Here is a 24844-nt window from a genome sequence, read left to right as displayed (position 1 = left end):
TCCTAGGTCTATGCCCAAAGGACTTAAAAACAGCATACTACAGGGACACAGCCACATCAATGTTTATAGCAGCACAATTCACAATAGCTAAACTGTGGAACCAACCTAGATGCCCTTCAATAGATGAATGGATAAAAAATGTGGCATATATAGTTATTTTATTTTTGGATTGAACATATCCTTACCAACCTAAATAAATGCCTGCCAAAGAACGAATGGATAAAGAACACACACACACACACACACACACAGAGAGAGAGAGAGAGAGAGAGAGAGAGAGAATGAAATTCTACTCAGCCAAAAAGAAAAAATATATATACTTAAAGTATAGAGAACAATTTGAAATAAAGAATCAATATATGGAAATATTAGTAAGTTATGATATGAAAAACCTATAATTGTTTTTGGCCAATTCTGTCATTTTTAGAAAAATTCTTTGTTATAAATAAATACTTCACTTGGGGAGAAATTAGATGGTAATGCCAGGAGATATCCAAGAATAAAGGACATTGCTTTACAAAATGGAATGATTGAGAGCTGCAGTTTGGGAGTGAGTCCAGAATCCTGGAAGGAAGGAATGTAGAACGAGGCAAGAGAAGCAAATTGGGATTATGGTCAGGAAACTAACTTGTCTGGAAATCCATGGATTGCAAATAACTAGAACAAACCTGTGATATTTGAGATAAAGGTGTTCAATGGAAACAGTAGAACTTTAAGCCATTTTAAAGCACATCAACCAATACGGAAGTTTCATTCTTAGAATAATCTAGAAGAATTAACAGTAATTTGCTTTCCTATAACTCAAAATACCAATCAGTTTCTCACCCTCTTCTCTAGGAAAGTGTTTCAATTTGACTGGAGACTCTAAATTGTATGAGCCATACAATAATGAATACCTAGGGTAGGAAATGCATTGCTAGGTGCTCTGAGAGAGCAAATTGCCTTTACTATAGCATAAGGTTATGGCAAATTCTGTCCAAACAAGATTTTACAGGTCAGATCACAGCAGACAACAGAATGGAGAGAGGAAAGTCACCTAGCCATAAGAATATCTTGGGCTTAAAGGTAAAGTCGGGTATTTGCAATACCTACCAATTTCAAAGCTACCATCAATTACTCCAACTAGTGAGGAAGGGATATCAAACCTCCTCTCTATCTGAGTGATGGTGCTCTTCAGATAGCCTTCTGCCAATGCTTTGGCAAAGTAAACAAAAGACAAGGCACCCAAGAACACCTGGAAAATAAAACAGATTACAGTCTGTCTGTAGCTTGACACAGATTGGAAAATTTACTAAGCAAACATACAAGAACACAAACTAAGAGCAACATACAACATTAAGTTTATTATTGAAGATTTAATTCAACCACTGTTATAGGCTTCATCCAACCCCAAGCTCATGCAGATTTCAAAAACAAGTTCAAATTTTCTTGGAATTTGAAATGTATGCTGATTTCATTCAAAATAAATATGTTGAATACCATTTCTTCCTATCTTTCTCCCTTCTCCAAAGGATGTTTTACAGGAGTCTAGCTTTGAAAAGAAGATCAATATATACGAAGCAAAGAGAGGAAGGAGTCATTGATGAGCCACAAAATAAAACAAATGAAAACCATAAACCAAACAGCTGGCATCTTGTCAAAAGTCTAACACTCATAATTCTGTATTTTCTCAGTGATTGTGCATATATCAGCAAGGACACAGTAGACTGAAAAAAAGGAACTAACAGCCCTCATGTTTAAGTTCATGTGTGTTAAATTTGTACTCAACAAGCTTCTTAATGGCAAATGTTTCTTGGTATCTGGTTTATGTATTTTGCTAGACAGGTGTGTGGTGCAATATCCATCTGCATCTAGATTAGCATTAATGTGAAAAAAATGTAAGTATTTGCTGAGTGAATATTTGGTATAAAGATAAGAGGTTTCGGCTGGGGTTGTGGCTCAGTGGTAGCGCACTCGTCTGTCATGTGTGAGGCATTGGGTTTGATCCTCAGCACCCCATAAAAATAAATAAGTAAATAAAATAAAGGTATCGTGTCCATCTACAACTAAAAAAAAAATTAAAAAAAGATAAGAGGTTTGAGTCATACAGAGTTCCATTTAAAAAGCAACACTGTCCCTTACTGTATAGCAATGAAAGTCAAAATTATTTTATAAAATGGAAATAATATGGGTGATTCATAGATTAAATATCATACCTGTGCTTACTTAGTAAAATATCTGGTACATGGTAAAAATTCAATAATTATTATTTTCTAATATTTCTCCCCTTTTCTGTACATTAAAAAAATCCCAAGAAACTAATTTAACCTACATGGTTAGGAAATGATTGTTCCCATGGCCAGGCAAGGTGTGGTTTTATTAAGCTGCATATAAAATCTTATTTTTAAAAGGAAAGCAGTTTTCACTTCTAAATTATTATACAGAAGATAGTTGAATAGAAAGCCAAGAGCGTAACCTCCACCCAATCCTTCATTACTCTACCTTTAGTTCACCACAGCAGGGCTGTTTTCCCTTTGAGGAGGGATATTCCATTTTAAAGGAAGGCCTTCCAACAGGTTGCACTGAATTTTTGCAGAACAACTGGATATTTTCTTTGGATGAAGTGTCCATTATGAAATTGCTTCTGGACTCTAACCTGTCAAAGTTGATTTTAAAAGTTAAACAAATAATTCAAATCTACACAATTTATTAAATCATATTTTATTTCACTTCTATAGACATCATTTATGGAAGACATCTTTTGTAACCATAGTAAATTGGCAAAATCTTTCAATTAAAATCAAACAGGATATTTGATTAACTAATCCTGCTATTGGGACATTGTTGCCAGCATTCTTTCTCAATCCTACTGGTTTAAGCCTCATTACAGCAAAGAATAAATTTAAATGCTGCCTTTGGAATAAATAAAGAGGCACAGTTTTGCTAACTTTGTGGTCTTGCCAGATTAAACTAGGAGCAAGCAGGAAAGGAAGAAGAGGAATTCAACCATTTGAATGTTGATTCACTTGCACTAATCTTAAAGCCTTCACATCTGCCTTCTTATCAGAATGAGTAGAAGAGGTTGATACCCACCGTAAGTCCCTAAAGTACCTTATAATTCCTGGAGGGCCAAATTTAGGCTTAAAGTATTGCAAAAGCAAAGAGGTCAAATTTGTGTATCATTTTAGTTTGACAAGTAGGAAGAAGAATTATCTATGACTGAGGCTTGGATTTGACTCAGAAGAAAGTATAGTCTTGGGTCTGCCTTATAGTAAGAAAGATGGCCTCCCTTCCCATGCTTAATTTTCTTTCTTTTTTAAAAATGAAAATACAATGTTTATTTCTAATTTTACAAAAATATACACCATAGTAAGGACTTTCTATAAATGACCCAAATTTAAAACATACTTTAGTATGATTTTTTTTAAAGTTTATTTTACCAATAAACTTGTAATAACTCATATTGGAGGCTATGCTTACTTTTCTACACTGCCTTGCTCTTTTGTCCTGATCAAACCCTTGACAGCACCCCATTCTCTGAACCTATTTCTCCGTCTTGACATCAATATCTGCACATCCCATGGCCCAACTTCTTTAGGATTCTGCATGACTTGGTGCATGCCTGATAAGCTAATTTATATCAAAGGATTAAAAAAATAAAATACCCCCAGGATCTCCCTAAAGATTATTAGGTAACACAATTCCATATTAAGAGATCCTCCACATATGTGTTACACTAACAAAAGAAATGACAATTGGAGTAAAAGTTCATGTATTGTGGTGGAAACTGAGGTTCGTTCTGAGTGTTGTATGGGGATCTTGACTTTATGTAATGCTTAGTCTATGTTTATTAAGCCTTCATTGTTTGAAAAAAATCAAGTAATAGTATTATCAATAATTTATTTGGAAATATGAAGTTAATATCAGAAAACCTAAGCCATTCAAAAGTTAAGAGGATTTGTCTGGGAGGGGAAAGAGGGTGAGTCAAGTGTTTGGTTTTCAAAAATTATTGTTATATTTATAGATTACATTATATAAAAAACATGTATAACTTTAAATTTCAAAAAATGTACAAGGGGAAGAAAAACGAAACAAAAATATTGCAAACCCCTCCCCCCCCAAAAAAAAACCCAAACAAACTAAACAGAATTGATATTGATAATGCTAATTGAGATCAAAAGGTGACACAAGGATAAAAACACAATGGGTAGGAACATAAAACAAAAGTTATGTACAGGATACAAAAATAATTGTAAAATGTTGACAAAATGGATAACTTTCTAGCAAATATCAATTATCTATATTGACACAGAGCATAAGAGAAAAATAACCAAGAAAGACATTGACAAAAATAAATTGAAATTATGCCCTAAACAAAGACACCAAGATATATCTTGGTATATATGATACAATATACATTATAGTATATATTGATATAACAGGAGTGCTTTATCAATCACTATCCTTCAAAGGAAGATAGTAGAAAATGGAACCAGAGTATTGTTGTTTTCATTCATTGACAAAACTAAAATTATATTGAAAATTAGATCTCATAAAGACAGCATAAAAAGAAATGCTTCAGGAAAGCCCATGAACTATAAAATCTCAAATACAATGCTAGCAAATACAGATGAATAAACTAATATTTTACAGCTAGGAATATTCTAAAAACTTAAATAATTGATGGAGACGAGAAAATTTATTCACCTATTAAAATTAAAACAATAAAATATTAGTTGATGCAAAAATATCAGGTGGTAAGATTCAAATCCATTCCTGATTTTTAAAAAATAGCAATTTTTTTCTACCAGTACCTGATATGAGAAGGTACTTCATATACACTGAGTTAGGAAGATTATTTTTCCAGAACAATGTTTTTCCAGAACAATTAAAAGGGGAGACACAGAAAACAAACAAAAAGGGGGTGGGAGGTTGCAAAACACTGAGTTATACAATGCTAAATAGGTTCCTTCACTACAAAACTAATGAGTGCCTTCGACTGAATTCCTAGAAAGATCCATTGCTTACAGTGAAATACTGAATGATCAAATAACCCAAGAATAAGTCCAATAAAGTCCAATACCTTCATGCAATGAAATGCTTTGAAGCCATTGGAAAGCAATATAAAGAAGTAACGATAGGCATGTAGATCTAGGGTAATTCAGAGCAAGTTTTAAAAATACATTGTACAAAACAGTGTATGTAAAAATTATTTAGTAAAATAAATAAATATTCACACATGTATATAAATAGAAACAAAGTTTCAAAACATACTATTTCTGGTTGGTGATATTACAAATAATTTTTAAAAGTGTTTTGTGTATATTTTCTATATTTTCTAATTTTTCTTCAATAAACATGTACTATTATATGAAAAATATTTTAAGATATTAAAATGTAAAAATATCACCAGGTAAAAAAGACATAATCCAGAAAAATTTTAAATACTAAATTGTAAATCTACAGCTTAAGTTGTAATACTTCTCCAAGAATTACACTATATAATTCATATTGGCTTATTATTTTAGGGGTTAATATCTCATATGATTTCCCATCAGCCATAATATTAAAGCCAGTGACAAGAAAATTCAAATAACAAATATTTAACACTACAATCTACTAACACTCAAATTGAATCTATCCTTAAAGATCCAAAGGATTAATTTTAATATGCTAATGCTAATGAGAAGAAATTTGAAAATAATATGTAAAAACTTGAGACACTAAGTACATTTTCTCTTCTAGATTTGGAGGTATTAATATAAAAATTGTTTTAACTGGAATCTAGAAGTGATAGCAGAAGGGAACTATCTACAGTGATCATAGTTAAGGTAGTAGAGCATAATAATATCTAGCTTAAAATATTGACACTGCATAGTTTTGCTGAAAATGCAATTTCATCTTGATGGCTAATCTGCAAATCACTGCAAATGCAGTATGTTCTAAGGAGGCTACAGTTTGTGAGCATGGAGATTTCCAGCCATTGAAAACAGAGGGAAAGAAGCTCAATGATATGAATGGAACTATCCTCAGCACACAGAATAACTTTCTTCAATAGTCTTTGCAGAAAGAGAGTTAGAGGACACAGTTAACAAGCAGGATTTACGTCTGGCAAAAGCCTAATTAATCATTTGAATAGATTGTGGGGAAAGACATATGGCAAAGTTTTCATGCAGCACCCTGGGATTGGAAACAAAAGTCAAACTAGCCAACCAGTTTTTCTTTCATTTTAGGCTGAAAAAAAACTGAACTCTCTGTTTCCATGGGCTTATAAATTTAATCCTCTGGTCTTTAAATTTAGAGGCAGGTGTCTGAGAGATGTTTCAGTTGAATCACACAGATGCACTTGACGCCTGTGGTCTGAAATGATGACTAAGACACTCTCCAGCAGGCAGCCTCCAAGGACTCCAGGGAAAGTCAGAAAGGCAGTAACCTCCTTACCATCTTGCATGAGGAAAACCTAGGTACCAGCTTGGCTTCTGGACTTTGGGATCCCACCTTCAAAAGGAGTGAGTGTTGTTTAGAAGGCTCATTCTTCCCCCAACCTTACAAATAACTTTATGTCAGATTTAATAAGTACTATTTTTATGCCAGGTGATATATGTACTTTTTGTAATCCTTAGAACAATCCCCCAAAGGTTAGCATTATAAGCCCATTTAGAAAGTGATATGGATCAGAGTAGTTAAGTGGCTGGTCCAAAGCTACCCAACTATGAGCAGCAGAGACAAAATTTGAACCCAGATTTGGGCTTATCTGACTTCTTCAACCAGTCTCCTCTCCTATTTCCACCATCAACTCTCATTGAAGAGCGTTGGAACCCATAAGTAATGCAGAATTCAAGGGTTTATGGACTTCTTTCCTGTGAGAATCAGTGGTAAGGTCACAAAATTCAAAAGAGAACCAGATCTTACCTGGAGGTGGAGAAGCAAGACAGCCAGTTCCTCTCACGTGTGCGGCTAGACCACACGCCACAGGCTGAAAGAGGAAACCCAGGTGAATTCCACAGCAACCGTGTGAGCAGTGCTGCCAGGTCAGGAGAGCCTGGGTGGACACAGACAGAGCAGATTAAGGGAAATAAAGGATGAAGGATCTGGTCTCACCCCTGAGCAATCTCTTCTCTTTCGTCTTTCCAACTGGCCTCTTTTTTCTGGCAGTCTGCAGAGAATTGGCCACGCTGGCAAGGCCACTGACGTGCATCTCAGCTCCCGGGGCACAGAAAGAGCTGAAGCCTTTGAGCCATTTCTTTGCAATTTGCTGCAAGTTTAAGGCCACACGTGATAAAGCTTTCTTTATGGGAGAGAGTGAAAAAAGAAAAGACCACTTGTGATCTTTCTTGCTGATTCCCAGAAAACACAACACTGCAGGGGGCAGAGGGTAAGGGAACAGAAGCCAGAGGAGGGATGGAAGTTTGTAACAAAGATCCCTCCTTCTCCTTCCAAAAAGTTTTCAAGCCAGCCATTCCTTAGGGACATCACTGGGATCCTTGTGTTTTGTTTGTTTGTTGTTTGTTTTGTTTACTTAAAAAAGCTCTTGGGCAAAGTTGCTGCATGGTTTCCTTTCCCATTGGGATTCTAGAATCTGCAGGGACCATATATTAGGTCAGGATCAAAGCTCTCCAGAGCTCTCTCCAGAAAGAGTTAATTCTCAGAGAGACAGGATCAGTTGTTCACATCCACAATTTCTCTGAGTCTTGAAAATAGAAAAAAATTTTTTCTTTTAATTTTTTTGGCATTCAATTGCTTATTATATGCAATTCTAAAGAAAGAGAACTCCTTGCACTGAGAGATTGTATAATTCTAATCCATTCCTTTCCAGGAGAACAATTTTAGAGGATTTTGAGCAGTATTAATTGGCATTTGGTTTCTGTCAATAATGAATTTGCTACCCAAATCAACCAAGACTCATTCAGTTCTTAAATGGATATGACTCTGGTTGGTCACTTAATTTTACTGACTTTCAACTTCTTCTGTGAAGCAAAATTTTTGTTCTTTTTTTTTAAAAAAAAAACATTTACAGGGTTGCTTTAAGGATCAAATTACACCATGTATTTAAAAATACATTTCAAATAACTAAGCTCTAAATGACCAGAAGGTATCATTATCACATACATAATTTCAATTCACACAATGTTCTGGATGGCTAATCAATATTAATCATCAGCCAGGCGTGGTGAGCCACACCTGTAGTTCCAGTCACTGGGTACGCTGAGTCAGGAGGCTGGCCTTTTGAAAGTTCAAGGCTAGCCTTTGTAACCTAGTAAGATCCTGTATCAAAAAACTTTTAAAAGGCAGGACTGGGGATGTAGCTTAGTAGTAGAATGCCTCTGAGTTTAATTCACAGAACTAGTATAAAATAGTAAATAAATAAATATGTGTGTCGTGTGTATAAATACACAAATATATGTGTAAATACATATGTATTTATGTGAATCAAATATTTTCTATATTTGTTTAACTACAAAAGAATTAAAGAAGAGGCAAAGAAAGTGGGAATTATCTTAAACCTTACAACAAAGCAGTGATATATCCAGACTCTGAAAAACCAAGTATTTTTTAGCAATCAAACCAGATTTTGCCATCAGCAATAGTGAGTAAACATCTTAATAAGAATTAGACTTTTCAGTGTTTATAGGTGTGATAGATTAAAGGAGGTATATAATACCTACAGGTTGAAAGTACAAAGAACTTATTTTTACGCACCAAGAAATGTAATTCTTCCCCTTGAAAATAATGTGCTGTATTAGCAACTTATTCAACTTTACTCTCTAACATGATTTCTTTTCTTCTACAGCCCACAGTGAATGTTACCACACCTGTGTGTACTGAATATTTGTTTTACTCACCATGCAGGGCTTATTTTTTACTATTTTAAAAAATTTGTTCTAATTAATTATGCATGGCAGTAGAATGTACTTTGACACATACAAAGAGTATGATTTCTCATTCTTTTGGTTGTATATGATATAAAAGTCACACCAGTTATATAATCATATATGCAACTAGGATAAAATGTCCGATTCATTCTATTATTGTTCCTACCCCCATACCCCCTCCCCCTCCTTTCACTCCCCTCTGCCTAATCTAAAGTAACTATTCTTCCCTAGCCCTCCTGCCTATTGTGAATTAGCATCCACACATCAGAGAAAATATTTGGCCTTTGTTTTTTCGGGATTGGCTTGTTTCACTTAGCCTGATAATCCTTAGCTCCATCTATTTATCAGCAAATGCCATCATTTCATTCTTCTTTAAGGCTGAATAATATTCCATTGTGTATATATACCACATTTTCTTTATCCATTTATCTATTGCAGTACACTACACCTAAGTTGGTTCCATAGTTTAGTCATTGTGAGTTGAGCTGCTATAAACATTGATGTTGTTGCATCACCATAGTATGCTGATTTTAAGTCCTTTGGGTGTAAACCGAGGACTGGGATAGCTGGGTCAAATGGTGTTTCCATTCCAAGTTTTCTGAGGAATCTCCATACTGTTTTCCATAATGGTTGCACCAATTTGCCATCCTACCAGCAACATATAATTGTACCTTTTCCCCCACAGCCTTACCAACCTTGTTGCTTGTATTCTTGATAATTGCTATTCTGACTGGAGAGAAGAAATGCAATCAATCAACAAATACATGAAAAAAAATGTTCAACATCCCTAGCAATTGGAGAAATGCTAAGATTAAGATTTCATCTCACTTCAGTCAGAGCTTCTTATATGGAGCCTTGCATTAGACTATATCCTACCTCAGCCTCTCATTCCTACTTTCATACTTTGGACCAGGGACAAGGGATCTTTTTCTCTTTCACAGACTTGTTCTATAAATCTCTATCACAGCCACTCAGCTCTGCCATATATAAGTGAGTTTCCTAGAGACCTAATGACAAAATACCACCAAGTAGGTGGCTTACAACAACAGAACTATGCTGTGTCACACTTCTGGAGGCCAAAATCAAGGTATGGGTAGAGGCCATGCTCCCTCTAAAACCTGGATGGAAGAATCCTTCCTTGCCTCTTCTTTTTGGTGTTGATACCTGTGGTACTGTTTGGTTGACAGATGCATCACTCAAATTTCTGCCTCCATAAACACATAGTCACCTTCTCCCGTGAGTTTATACTTTTAGTTCGTAACAGGATGCTGCTAAGACCTATTGGACTATAAGAATGACCTCTTATTAACTTGATTACATCTGCAGAGACTCTACTTCCACATAAGGCTGCATTCACAGATACAAGAAACTACAACTTACGGGGTTTGGGGTGTCACAATTTAACCCATAACACTCACTTTCTCATTTTGATCCATACCTGAGTTGTTTCTGGCAATCAATCATTTTAATCACTTTCCTTAATTCCTGGTTCCTTTTTCTATTAGTTGTTTTTTCTTGGCAAACCTCCCTGAGGTTGAATCCAACTTTCTATCTATTCCATGTTTGTATCTACACTGTTAAATGGTTGGAGAACAATTCACTAATGTGCCCTTGCTTATTTTATAATTTAATATAACTAACTTCACTGGACAGTAGAGGCATCATAGGCAGAATACCTTTTAATGACCCTTTTCCCCTCTTTCTTGAAAGAGTTTTTCAAAGCTTCAACCCTTTCCCTCCATCCATTATTATCTGATGGACTTGTTTAGGGAATTCTCACACAAGTCCCGTGTGGGTGAGGGAAAGCATTCCCCTCCAGAGGAATGGGCTGGCTGAGAAATAAAAGCTAAGAAAATAGTACTATGAAATAACTACAGGACACAGAAATATAGTTTCAGAGCGGGGGCAGCAATGGGCCAAGCTAACCAGATGGGTACATCTTCTAACAAAGATGGAGTCAGTGCTTGCTTTATTTATAGTGCTACAGATCAAAGGGGATTGGTAGGTATAAGGTCTCAGTGTGGGAGGAGTCTTGTCTCCATGGTTGCTGCTTCATGAAAAACAAGATATAGGTGGGGGTAGGCAGGCTGTTTTGGCTCTTAACGGGTCACTCCCGTCTCTGGTGTTATGTGGGACCTTCTGGCAGAGCTGGTGGGAGTTCACATGTGTCAGGCCATCTCCCCAGCAGGAGAGCTGCTATGAGTTCCCAGATACCAGATCTTCCCACTCAATGGCTTCAGTGCTGATCTGGTCCACGAACATTTCATGGGTGGCTTTCCACAGGGAATTCATTTACAAAATAGAAAAACAAAACAAAAAAAAAAAACCAGGAGAAATAACATAATCTTCCATGGCCACATCTACTCTCTACCTTACATGTGTATGCATAATCTGTTTTTCTCTCTGCTTCTTGAACAAAGTCTATGCTTCTAAGTCCAAGCTGGAGTCTATACTCAGATCTCAAATTCCTCTCCTCCAATTCTTTCTCCAACAACTCCCTCACTCTACCACAACTATTTCATCAGTAACACCAAAGACATTCACATTGATAAATCCAGTGATCAATTCCCAAACATTTTCAAATGATCTACTTGAAAAATTGTACACTACTGACTGTGCCCTTCTCTTCTGTCCATTTTGTTTACCTGGGTTTCAGGGTACCACACTCCCCTGATCTTTTTCTTCTACTTCAGTGGTCATTTTGGACTTCATTGCTTGGAATAGCCCACAATTCAATCCTTGGGATATCTTCTTTGCTCTATCAACACTTATTCCCTTATGACCTTGTTCAGTCTCGTGGCTTTAAATATCAACTATAGAAGTAGATCAGTGAGGTTAAGGAAAGCTTTGCAGTCCCAAATTTGAATTAAGCAGTTTTTAGTCTGAAAAACAAACCCACATATGTATATGTGCAAACACTTTCTCTCTCTCTCTCTCTCTCTCTCTCTCTCTCTCTCTCTCTCCCTCTCTCTCTCACACACACACACACACACACACACACACACACAGACACACACGTGTGCCCATGCCTCCATCTCTCTCCATTGAAAAGATCTAGAAACAGTGACTAACTAATTAGCATTTAATTGGGGTCTATAAAAAAACACAAAGGAACCATAGCTCCTTGACATTGACTGATCCCAGGTCTAGGGTTATAAGATGAGTCTGGATCATCTTCTCCTAGAAGATCTTGAAGACTAGATTGTGCCAATAGAACTTAGGATCACTTGAACAAGCTTCTGCTAGCCAAACAAAGGAAAACCTGAGAATGAAAAAAGAATAATAATTGCAATGGTTGAAACACATAAAATTTTTAAATTCATGAATTTGGAATAGCACCTTAAAAACATCATATGTTCACCTTTGTGTGACTCTAAATAACATTTAATACATTTGAAATTGGTGGTACACAGGGGGAAAGTGTGCATTTGTACAGCCTTTCCTATTCCGTGTGTTTATTAGTTATTAAAATGGAAAAATTCCTATGTAAGTAATACAAAAATAAAAAGGGATGAAGAAATTAGAATATCACACATTTCAAACCTAATGAATTCCTAACAATTTAATGAATCTAGATAATGGTCATCATCAACCAATAATATCACACACACATGAAGAAACAGCCATTTTGAACATCTGGATGGAACTTACAAGCTTGAATCATCACCCTTGAAAAAGTCTTCTTTCTTATTCCCAAACACAAATCTTATCCAGCCACAGACTGGATCTAAATAAGGAGAGGAGGAAGAAGAATATGACAAAAACACAATCAGCAAAATCTAAATTGGGGGATGTCATTGGGACAGCCAATCTAGTTTTATTTTTTTCCCAACCAAGAAGTGCAAGGCAGGGGTTAGGGGGACGTGGGGGATAAATTGTATATTACTATTTAAGAAATGAATCAACTAATTATAATGTATGTTTGTACCCCTATTCAAAAGTAAATACTCTATAACAAGAAGATTCCATAATCTTCTTGAAAGATTTATAAACTCAAAAATGTGAAGACTGTGTGAATATTAGCTATTTTGAGGAATTAAAGAATATTTTTTATTTAAACAAAACATTTGTAAGTAAAAAGGTATATTGCATAGGATATCTTTGAATTTGGGAAAGAAGAGCTAAATGTTTGGGGTTATAGATGGAATAGATTGGTCAAATGTCAATTGTTGGAGCTGAGTAACAGGTACATAGTGGTCACTATACTATTTACTACTTTGAATATATCTAAAAATTCTCTTAATTGAGTTTTAAATAAGTAATAGAAAGGTAGGTAGATACATAAAATTTTTCAAGGACGAATTTTCAATTCATTTCTATAATTGGCTAAAAACTAAAAGTATTAGAACTTCTGTTTTCCATGTTTTCTTTGTCCTCAGCACATCACTTGGTCGAGGTTTTTTTTTGTTTTGTTTTGTTTTTTTTTTTTTTTTTACTGATGCGATGATCCAAAATCTCATCCTTCAGGTCAAATTCCTTAGTGTTCCTGTTTATATTGAGTGGATTTAGTTTCCCATTTCACTTACTATTCAATGTTGAAGGCTCCACAGAGAATTCTCTCTGTTACAAACACAGTCTTTCTGGCCAAGATTTTATATCAGAAACCATATTTCAGCTTGATAAATTGGGATCAATCATTTTTTTTTCTCCTGATGGTTCAGTAATATGAGAAGGCACAATGACCCAAGAGATTTAAATTCCAGGGCAATGGGACCAGTGTGTACTATGGTAAAATCACCTCTCACTTGGCAACGATTTCCTCTAAACAAGCAAAGACGAGTTTCAGAGATAGGGAACAAAATAAGTTGGTTAGTAGCTAAAATAGTGAGGGAAACCATTCCTATCCCCACCCCTTAATCCCATTACCCACATATTCTGGCCATGGGACAAATAGAAACCTATGTTGGTGGATGGTTAAGAGCCTGTATTGGATCAGATCAGATCAGGCCCCAGTTTCACAGGGGTTATAGTGAGTATACAGATTCAATTTTCAAAGACTTGTTACAAACTCTTTAAATGGAGTCCTCTGCTTTTCCCATTGCCAGTGCTGGCTTTTGTACTTGGACTGCTACCTTCATGCTGGGCATGAGGAAATGATTATGTGGCCCTTATTCTTTCTATATCTTTATTGTATTCTTCATTCTTTTCTTGATTTGTGGAAGATAAAATCATAGCTTCCAAATATATTCATATCCTAGTTCATGGGAACTATAAATAAATTAAGTTACATTTCTAGACAGATTTTCATATGTTAATTCAGGTTACAAACCTAAGGAGAAACTCCCAGATTATTAGGGCCCCCAAATAATCACATGAACCCTTCAAAGCAGCAGGAAGCAGAAAGGATACCTTGGAAGAGGAAGTCTGAAAAGGAAAGGACACCTGGGCTTTGCTGGTGTGATGGTGAGAGGAGCAATGTCAGAGGGAAGGCTGGTGGCTTTAAGCAGTTGTGCGAGGTTCCCAGTGACAGCCAGCCAGAACAAAGGACCTCAGCTCTATAGCTGCAAGGAATGGTTTTGCAAGAACCTGAATGAGCTTGGTAGTGGATTCCTGCCCTGCATCCTTGAAGATGGCTGGCAAATACCTTGCTCTTGTTCTTGTGAGAATCCCAATGCAGAGAACTCGGCCAAAGTGCATCTGGGTTTCTGATGCACAAAGCTGATAAATTTGCATTAAGTCTGCAAATTTGTTGCAACTTATTATGGCAGACATAGAAAGTGAAACTATCATCTTTGTCTACATCAATATCCACAAAGACTAGAGACTAAGCCTTCAATGAATTCATCTCTGACATCTGACAGGGAAAAGCTACCCAAACTGACAGCTATTCCACCCTAAGTGCTAACGGAAGTGTGAAGCAAACTATCTCTACCCACAACCACAACCCAGCTCTGTCTCATTCCAGTTGCCCAGAAGACTCCAGAGAGCCCCCGAGAAGGACAACAGGACTTTGAATCTGACAGATTTGAGTAGAAGTGGGCCTGGAGTTCCTCTTTAAGCCAGTGATGATGCCAGAAAGAAGGTTCAGGACATGAAATAGCTCCAGACAAAAATAAGCAACTGTTGCTTACATTCCTTCCAACAAGCAGAAGGTTTTCTAGTTATTTAAAACAACATTTCTAATCTTTTCATTGGTCAGGTTTTCATCCCCATATTCCAACCTCCTCCTCACATGGTGAGCAGGTGTGCCATGATCTGCTGAGCTGCATCAAGTGTGAGTTGGTGTGACCAGGACACACGAATCTGATCCCTGAAGCTTCTTATTTCAGGTAGTGGCTAGAGTCATTGCTTTCCTTGGCCATGGATCTCAGGATCCATCAGACTTACCCAGTGTCGCTCCATCTCATTCTACATAACTTATTTTCTTATTAAATATCTTGTTCCTTTTGAAGGGAGGGTAGTTTCAGGTGAGTGTTAAGGGAAATTTAAAAAGAACAGGCTTAGAGCTTGGAGTTTTATTTTTCGAGTTATGGGAAAATCAATGTGTAGATTAAAGAATGAATTCCTTGGGTAGAAATCATGGTTTGCATTTTGTTTGAGGACTACACATAAGTTCATTGAAATAGTCTTGAGTGTTTTGAATCGTTAAACTATTCTATTTTCAAAGATGCAGAACAAACAAAAATAACTGAGTCTGTGTAATTCAAATGTTCCATGTGTTGGCATCCATACTATTTACAGAATTATAGAATTTATAGGATAAATGGCAGCACTATTTTACAGAATTCTGAAACTGAATGCCAGAAATGTGGGTATCTTGGTTTGAGGCTATTTAATTAAAGAAAAGTTAACGCATAGTAGCAGAAAGTTAGATTTTAATTAATGTGGCTAAGAATGTATAAGTGATAGGGAGAAGACATTACTAAAGGAATACAAGGTTCTTGAGGGTCTTTAGAGTCTCTAGGAAGGACAATGGATGTCTCACTAGGGAGTGGATTGGGTGCTAAGCCTTGTACTTGACATGGGAGGACAACATACTTACAGAAGACCAGAGACTATAGGTTGCAAAAATAACTACATCAAACGTGGTACCACAGAATTATTTTTATATTATACATTACCTTCACATTGTAACAACCACATTGATCATTTATGACACAATTTCAATAATTTTGAATATATATGCACTGTATATATATATAAAACCAAGAGGCACTTCCAGTAATTCTGGCAAAAAGAGAGCATCAGTATAGTGTCTAAGCTAAAAAGTAATAAAAATAAATACAATTTATCTAAGTTTTTTCTGTACAGATTCTACTTTTTTTTACAAAACATTTATCAGCCATAAACTATGTCACTTAACAAATACTTGTAATTGGGTGACACTAAGTATTGCTACATATATTAAGTGCAAAGTACAGATGAAAGAACAAAATTTATTTCAATTGCAAAATGGTCAAGTTCCAATGTCTCACTCTTGTGTTTCTAAAAGAAGTTAATAAATTTGGCAAAGTTATGAACTAATGAACAAATTCAGGTTTGTTGAAAGTGGTAAGAATCACCTTGTTAAAAATTGTCTTGTACAAATGATATCCCTTACGGTGCCACTTTGGTTGGTGGTCCTTTGAAAATATTGCTCTTAGGAACACTAAATTATTTTAACCCCATTCTCTCTGGCTTAAAAAATATTCTAAAAGGTCAAATATTTGAGATATACTAATAAGAACTATCAATAACAGGTTTTTTTTATTGGAAAGAGGTAATGATTGATCAAAACAACTGCTCTGTCAGGAATCAGAAGAGATTTTCACACCAAAACCAAATCAATCAGACCAATCAAAACCAAAAACATTAAATTCAGATTAAAGTTCTTCTGGTTACATATCCTAATATCATCATAGAAAACTTGGTTTCTGCTTTTAGAGATCCAGAATATTTATAAAAGCACCGATTTTCATTCTATGATTCGCATTATAAAAATCTCTAGAAAGAAACGTCGGGGTGTGTGAGGGTTCAATAATATTTATTTCCAGTGCTTGTCAACTAGCAAATTGTCCTTGTTAAAGTAAAAATGGTATGCATTCTTATGTGAGAATATATTAGGATATAAATTGACACTCATACATGAAAACTAAAACAGTTAAGCAAACATAATATGCCAAAAATGCCATGCAAATATTTTAGGGTATACAAATTAGTGATTTTTAATCTAACAAACAAATATATATTAAAAGTCAAGCCATTAAAACCCCCACCCACAAGTAATGTATAGATATTATTAGGGTTATTACTGAAGAATACCAATACTATAGTACTTGGGTTATGCTTTTAAATAGCTTAAATGAAATATGTGGTGTAATATATGGTTTTTAAGTCAGAGAAATAATCAGTTGAAAAAATTTAAAAGTGAGGTGACTAGGGAAGTTCTACCAACCAACAAGTTATATATACAAAGAGAACATCTTTAAACAATTATTTTAAATTTCACATTAAACATCTGACTAGTTTGCTACTATTCAGGATGTAAAACTACTAGACTAAAATTTCTTCTCTTTAAGAGATATTTAAGCAGCAGTTTCTAAGCTCTAAGGGCTAATTCACATTCAGCATTCAGAAACATGTATTTGTGAGCATTGTAACAAATGAAATCAGGGCTGGAATATGGATCCATTAGGTCATAGCTAAATTGGTTTGCAATGATGACAGAAGGGTGCTTGGGATGTGCTTTGAATTTTATGTGATGTTCACATACAATCCTCAACTCTCTTTTTTTTTTTTTTTTTTGCTGCTAAGTATCATGGACTTTACAATGAAACCTGGTGGGGTGACTTAGAACATAACATAAAAAGCATTCTTTATTATGGCACAGGAGAATTTCTGGTCATTTCTCTTTACTAATATTGAGCTAAGAGAAGTAAAAGTGACACAAAGTCATACTTTTTCTCTATAAATTTAACTAGTTTTTTTTTTTTCTTGTTTTGTTGTTGCTCATTTGTTTTTGCCTTTTTTAAGAAGGAAGAATTCCCTGCTGTGTTTGGTTTCATTTGAAAGAGATATTCTCAATGTCACTGAAAATGTAAAGCTTTAAAAAACTTTTTTATTATTTTTCTATTAATGGATTTCCAATTCCAACCTACCATGCTTGGCAGATGAATGTAGTAGGTATGGATAATCTACAAGTAATGCTTCATCTGTGAAAGTCAAGATAAATAATGTTTAATCTTTCCTAGTAGTTAAGTATTTGGGTTTTGTTTTGTTTTGGTTTGGTTTTGGTTTTGGTACCAGGAATTGAACTCAGGGACACTCGACCACTGAGCCCACATCCCTAGTGCCTCACTGTTGCTAAGGCTTTGAACTTGTGATCCTCCTGTCTCAGCCTCCTGAGCCGCTGGGATTACAGGAGTGTGCCACTGTGCCTGGCTGTATTTGGGTTTTTAACTATGTTAGAATTTACTCTAAAAACTATAGGAATAGGCCACTTATTCTATAGCAAACTAAGCCATGATAAATTACTGGGTAAGACATTCTTTCATTTTGGAATATCTCAGAAGAGCTCAGACTATATACTTTGAATACTTAAATTTCTGGGGGACATACATTTTAATCTACCTTATGTATTTATGGTAACTTCATCTTTTTCATGAAGCATGAGGACATTGGAAATATAATTGAATCTTTTCAAGTTTTCTCATTACTAGTTCTGGTTATGTTAAAATATTCAGCATCCTATTACCATGGAACATCACTTAGTAAATTTAATAAAAACATTTAACATAGTTTTGATTCAAGAAAACAAATTTAAATATTCTCGATAGTATTTACATATGAAGATTTGATATTACTCTTTTTGAAGCAATTTATTTTGATTGAATTACTTTCATGATTAAAGAACCACTTCTTGAAGTGAAGCAATAAGAAAAGATGTTCAAACATGAACCTGACCAACATTTCTAGAAGGAGAAGGTTTGGCTTTTCTTGTCTGCTCCCCTCTTCAAGGAAGCAGAAATCCAGAGAGAACAATATATATCAAGGTAATCAACCTTAAACATGATATGGATAAGAACTGGCTATCTTTAGATAGGAAGTTTGGATTCTTTTTGGATCTTTAAGCATGAATTAAAGACAATTTTGTTTTCCTTCTATACATGGTTCCGTATATTTTTTGGTCTTATGTACATTAAGATAAGTTATATTGTATCAATATTCTTGAATAAGCATATTGAGTTTCACCAAGTCAATAAAGCTGCAATCTTCATTTTTATGTCTTCAAACATACTTAGCACAGAAGCACACATACAAAAGCTCCCATCTTTTATATTACCATTGTTATCATGCTATAGAATTTTCTAGTGTGAACATAAAGATCAATTCAGGTAAGGCAAAAAGCACCATAAGGTAAAAGTAAATAGTGTTTAAACAGATACAATATGTTAGGTAATAGCACAAATTGCCCAACATCCATGGTGCACAATATAGAGAAAAAAAGATGTTCTCTTTTTCATTGGTATAAAACATACTAATACACAAAACTTGATTTAAGTTATATAAGTCATAGTTAGCAATTTAGTTAACTTGATTTTTCATGTAAACACTCCTTTCTGACTTCAGGAAAATTTAAAAGTAGAAATCACAATCAAGGTTTTCTTGGAAGCTGAGATTGTTAGGTGACAATAGTTTAGCTTATTCCCAACTGAATTTCCTATAAGAATTTGAATATTTTCTAGAGGAACAAATTTACATAATTTGAATATACAACCCCAAACTAGTATTTCCCCTCGATTAGAAATTCTAAGAAAAATTAATTTTGGAATGCTCGTCACCTAAAATAGTTAACGGGTTTCCTAATTTGAATTTGCTTAGTTTTTTTTTTAATGAAATGATCATATCAGCAAATTCATCATTTTACTTCATGGGGAAATCATGAGAGAGATCATGACTCCAGTGGTCTTAAAATATTTCATTGCTTATTAGCAGAGACGATAGAAGTTAAGTTTGGCTTCAAAATACATAGATATATTTGGCTTTTAATAATCTGGATTTGAGCTATTTGCAAATTTGGATTTTTTTTTCTATACATATTAGCTGATAGATCTGTAGAATAATGAAAATCTTGATTTACTCTAGACTATGAAAGTTTACAGACCCTATCTTATTGGAAACTTCTGCCAGTTTGAAAACGCAGTTTATTTAAAACTGGCATAGAAACTGGGGAAGGCATTAAATGGGAATCAGGGTTAGGAAGGAAGAGAAGGACAATAAGACTTTTATTATAGTTTTCAACATTATTCTAGAAATATCGTAAATAATGAGGACAGAAGTAATCCCTTGGAAGCACCAAGAATACCTCCCGAAATAGAATATGAGGATTTCTGGATTATTTATTTCTCATTAGTCGGAACTTGTTTATCAAACAAATACTTCATTTTAGAAAGCAGTCATTTCAAACTTTAGACTTTATTTACAATGATAATTTTCATATTTTATTACTTAGAAAATAATTTATACTTTTCCATCATTTAAACAAAGAATAGGCCTGAGTCTCATGCCTTTTGCACAGTTTTTACCTTCAAGAAAGTTCTCTGGGGAAAGAAAGGCAAGGGACATGGGGAAGTCACAAATTAATAGCCTACATACATCTAATGAACATCTGCATGATACTCAATTCCTTATCTTATACTGGGATTGCAATGGTTTTGTTCTGGAATCCAACTAAAATGGAACAGACAAAATTCAGTATGTTTTTTAGAAAGTGGATACTTTTTAAAATATAATATGAGGAAATTCCTTCACATTTCAGATGAAGACCAATATAGACATATTCCTGTACAGAGCTAAAGTCTTCATCCTTTATTGAGAACAAAACCAGGTCTTATAAAATGACCAAAAAAAAAAAAATACAGATAACCAAGAAAGCAAAAGTGGTGTTTTCACCAAGGAAATAATATTCAAAAGTCTGGCTTAGCTATATCACTAGAAAGACAGACAATCTATTAGCATGCTTAAAATAACATTGATAACAGAGAGAATATACCTGGACTTTTTCTTGACAGAGAACAACCTGTTCCAATTTTTCCTAATATTGATTTTATGGCTATCTATACAACGATCCTTCTCCCTAAGTGGGCTGGAAGTTCCTTCATTTGAAAGACCTGAGTTTATCTAATATGGCACCTAAAAGTAGGCTCATATAAAAATGTAGTAAATTGCAACAAAGACATTGGCACCACAGGAATTAAGCTCTGGATCTGGAAGTGAACACAGTAATATTGCTGTCACCAAGGAGGGAGATAACTATCACAAGCAGAAAATATCTGGTTATGTCCCTAGGTGCATCTTTTAAGATGCACCAGGTATGTATGAAAGTCACACACCTGGTGGATTTCCATTCCTTTATTTCAATTGACTTCTAGCTTACATATAATGGTAATTTATTTTTTAAGAAAAAGTTACTAAACTGCCTGGATTGATGAACATGATTCTGGAATAAGAGGTTCCAATTGATTTGGTCATTATTATTCCTCTTATATCATGTACCTTAAAACAAAACAACAACAACAACAAAAAATCCAGGCAGTTGGCTGAGAACTCCATGGTGCCAGCCAGGCTGGCTTCTAAGCAGAAGGCTTTGCAGAATAACACTGCCTACACACAGAAAGGACTCTCACAGTGGCTCTGCCACCCGACTCACTCCACACCTGGTTTTTCCTCTTATTCATTTTAGAGATATATAGTCATATGGAGAAAGACAAAAGATTAATTCTAAGTAAACAGATGCAAAGAGTACGTGATTATAAATTCCTTTTTCTTTCTTATTTGTAAGGGTAACTGTTAACTTTATTGGGGAAATGTTTTTGACTCACAGTACATTTTGCAAACATAGAGAAACACAGGCAATTCTAAGAAAACGGGAACTCAGCAAATGCTAAATAATGATGACCTGGTGTTAACTGAGAAATACAAATTGAAATATATACTAATTATTTAGGTATTGTTTGCATCCATTTGATCATCTTTACATTTTCCTACTTAATAGAAAAATTTGCCTTGTCTTTACCTAATTTGAAAAAATTCCATGAATTATTATAAAGTCATGCTTTGGAAGGAAAGAATACACTATCCAGTCATGAGAAACAAAGGGATTTTTCATGTAAACACTCCTTTCTGACTTCAGGAAAAGTTAAAAGTAGAAATCACAATCAAGGTTTTCTTGGAAGCTGAGATTGTTAGGTGACAAGCAAGTGTGTATACAGAACTAAGAGTTGTAGTCCCAAAAACATTGGAGAGAAATGGACACCAATTACAACAATTTGATATCGGTTTAAAAAGTCTTTCATCTGGGAGGCAAAGACCCAAAATTAGTTAGCATTCAGTTAGCAAGAGTTACTACTGGGAAAAAAAAAATTCTTTACAGCATCCTCATTTAATTGGCAAGAATAACTATCAGATTATCTTTTAAATTAGAATAGGTAGATGAGCAGTTGTCCACAGACCTCTATGCCAATGAACTACACCCTCTTACTGGACCTGGAGATAGCTACAATGTATAAAAATGGTGATTAAAATATAACTTTATAAAAATGTTTCCCTTTTCCCTTTCTTTTCTTTAAAAAAGTGTTTAGTATCTACAGAAACAAACAAAAAATCTTCATATTTACATCATGATAACTATTCATGACATATATAATAATATGAAATAAAATATTGAAAGTGAGTATCAACTTTTTAAATAGAGGTTTGGCTCACAGCATAAACAAGTGTAGATAAACAAACAAACCAAAAAAAAAAAAAAAAGACTTTCAATAACAGCCCTGTCCCTAAACAATCCCTCAGTAATCTTCCCTGCCAAAAAGCATGACAATGTGCCAGACTGTGATGGAAACTACCCCATGGCACAGCGTTAGAAATACCACAACAGGGGGTACAGCCTGACCTTCAACCCCAAAGTCAACCTTTAAAAGTTGCCAAGATCAGGCTTTCTTTATGTCAACGCCCAAATCCTAGGTTGCCATCTTCTCCCTCATCTCTTGCTATATAACCCACTGGGTTTCCATTTGTCTTTTCATTTTTGACTACACATTTTGCAGCAAATTAAGGAGGCACAGGAGATCACTGTTAAATGTAATTTCCCAGGCCTTCTCTGGCATCCTTTTAGAACTCTCACCTGATGAAACCACCTGACTCCAGTTCCTTTTAGGTGTTTATGTATAAAGAATGCCATTCCCTTAAATGGTGTTTTGATCTTATGTGAGTGCACACACTCACAAACGGCTCCTATACATTCATTAGGCTAGTAGACTGGAAAATGCCTCCGTCTTCCAGGTCTGAGGCTGGTGGTACAGCGCCTCCAAGTGGTGTATAGCAGTAGTATCAATCAAATGGCCCATGAATGCCCTCCATCTGCCAAGAGGCCTTTATTAAAGCTAAATTGGAGGAGGGCATTTGGAATGACTGCCTTTCAAAGACACTCCAGAGTGAACTTCCTTCTCTTGTTCACATGTACTGAGACATCTGCTACAGCTATTCTACAAACTACTAAACCCGCAAAACTCTTTACATAAGCACACACATGCATACAAGCACTCTTTCAACTAATACACAGTCACTCTCACACACACACACACACACACACACACACACACACACATGGTGTTGGCAGGATGTATCAGAATCCAAATAATGCTCTGGAACTTTCATCCCTCAGTATGAAGAGCTAAAGCTGCTTAGTTGGTAACCTACATTTGCTGCACCACATCGTTGCTAAGCTGCACCATTTCCCTTGTGATTTGTTTTCCTTTATGATTTATTATATCACAGTGACCACTATATTTCTTAATATGAATGTTACTTAATTGTGGAGCCAGAGATCCTGGCTTTCAGTGTGTTTGTGTGTATACGCACATGTGTGTGAAGGTTTGTACATGTTTCTACGTGGGACCTTATATATACACACACATATATATATATCCTCCTTAAAAAAAAAAAAAATCTGTCGAAGCTGGTGTTGCAAATGTGAAAGCTTCTCTGAGCAAGAGGTTTTCGACAAGGTACCTCACTGTAAAAATAAACACATACAATGCGAAGAATCCCAAAATGCAATAGCCATTTGCCCATCTTCTCATATTTCTACAGTGTTGTGTCTAAGTGTTGTGCTGGCTTGAAAAAAGTCTGTGACAAATTAGTTTGGAAACACAGCTTGTTCTGTTCATGGTCACAGGTTCGGCTCTGGGGCCAGGCTCTCCTCTGCTCTTGGTTTCCCTTTCTCCTCCTCTTCTTCCTTGATGGCCTGGATCTGCTCTGAGGAGTACTGCTGAGGAGCCTGGTCCAGGGACTGGTTTTCTGTGCCCACCAACCGCTGCTCATCTTCAATGACTTTCTTCCACATCTTGTGGTTCTGTAGGAGGTGCTGAGTTATTTGGCAGTAGATTTTCTTCCTCTTAAAAGTTTTCTTTCCTAAAAAAGGCCATAAAATTAGATGACTTATTCATGTGCTGAACACATAGAAGTTATTTCTTTGCATATTATTAATAGGATTTAAGAACCAAATGGATTCATATGGAGCTTTCAAGAATAAGGAAATAAGGGAAAATGATAATAACTAAATAACTATTAAAACATCACTGAGAAATAACTGTGCACAGTATCCAGTACTGGGTAATGTCCACACAGAGTTCTGCTGGTGTCTTGGTATTACTCCTACGACAGTTAAGACTTTCAAAACTTCTCACCTGGACCACTGGAATTGCTTGTTAGGTCTTCTTTTGTCAAAGAATTCAACTCTCAAATAAGTCTACAAAGCTAATCTCCTTTAAAATGCTTTTGATGTCAGACTTCTGCTTTGCGTGAACTAAAAAACGAATTTCAAACTCCATTCTAAGTTCTTCCACAAGCTGGTACAAACTCAGTTTTATGGTCTTCCTGTTCTACAGCCTGACCTCTGTCTATGCTTGACTGATTGTTTTCTTTACATACCCTGGACTTTTCCACTTGGAAGCTGGTACTGCTCCTCCTTCTGAAACGCTTGTTTTAATCACTAAAAGTTCATATTCACTCAT

The 24844-nt window shown here is 35.3% G+C and overlaps 2 protein-coding genes and 1 long non-coding RNA gene across 5 annotated transcripts in view; 1 reads left to right on the top strand and 2 right to left on the bottom strand.

The window, feature by feature from the left end:
* Slco1c1 (solute carrier organic anion transporter family member 1C1) overlaps positions 1-7273 on the bottom strand; it is a 47783-nt gene extending 40510 nt beyond the window's left edge. Inside the window, exons 1-3 of one of the 2 annotated variants that reach the window (XM_058576177.1) lie at positions 6892-7273; positions 2482-2635; positions 1093-1234 (exon numbers count right to left, since the gene is read on the bottom strand). In XM_058576177.1, the coding sequence (XP_058432160.1) occupies positions 1093-1234; positions 2482-2610 (271 nt within the window). In that variant the 5' untranslated portion in view covers positions 2611-2635; positions 6892-7273. The remainder of the gene's footprint in view (positions 1-1092; positions 1235-2481; positions 2636-6891) is intronic. The other variant, XM_058576176.1, reaches the window with a different exon arrangement.
* LOC124087073 (uncharacterized) overlaps positions 1-24844 on the top strand; it is a 45474-nt gene that overhangs the window by 12609 nt on the left and 8021 nt on the right. The window lies entirely within an intron of this gene.
* Positions 15879-24844, bottom strand: part of Pde3a (phosphodiesterase 3A) — a 316815-nt gene continuing 307849 nt past the window's right edge. For both annotated transcript variants that reach the window (XM_046435730.2, XM_046435731.2), the window contains one exon: positions 15879-24242. In XM_046435730.2, the coding sequence (XP_046291686.1) occupies positions 24001-24242 (242 nt within the window). In that variant the 3' untranslated portion in view covers positions 15879-24000. The remainder of the gene's footprint in view (positions 24243-24844) is intronic.

The sequence above is a fragment of the Marmota monax genome, unplaced genomic scaffold (genome assembly GCF_021218885.2).
Source record: "Marmota monax isolate L192 unplaced genomic scaffold, Marmota_monax_Labrador192_F-V1.1 WCK01_AAM20220418_F8-fsc00012, whole genome shotgun sequence".
Classification (NCBI taxonomy): Eukaryota; Metazoa; Chordata; class Mammalia; order Rodentia; family Sciuridae; genus Marmota; species Marmota monax.
The sequence above is the reverse complement of the archived record's forward strand: the minus strand, read 5'-3'. Positions and strand labels throughout refer to the sequence as shown.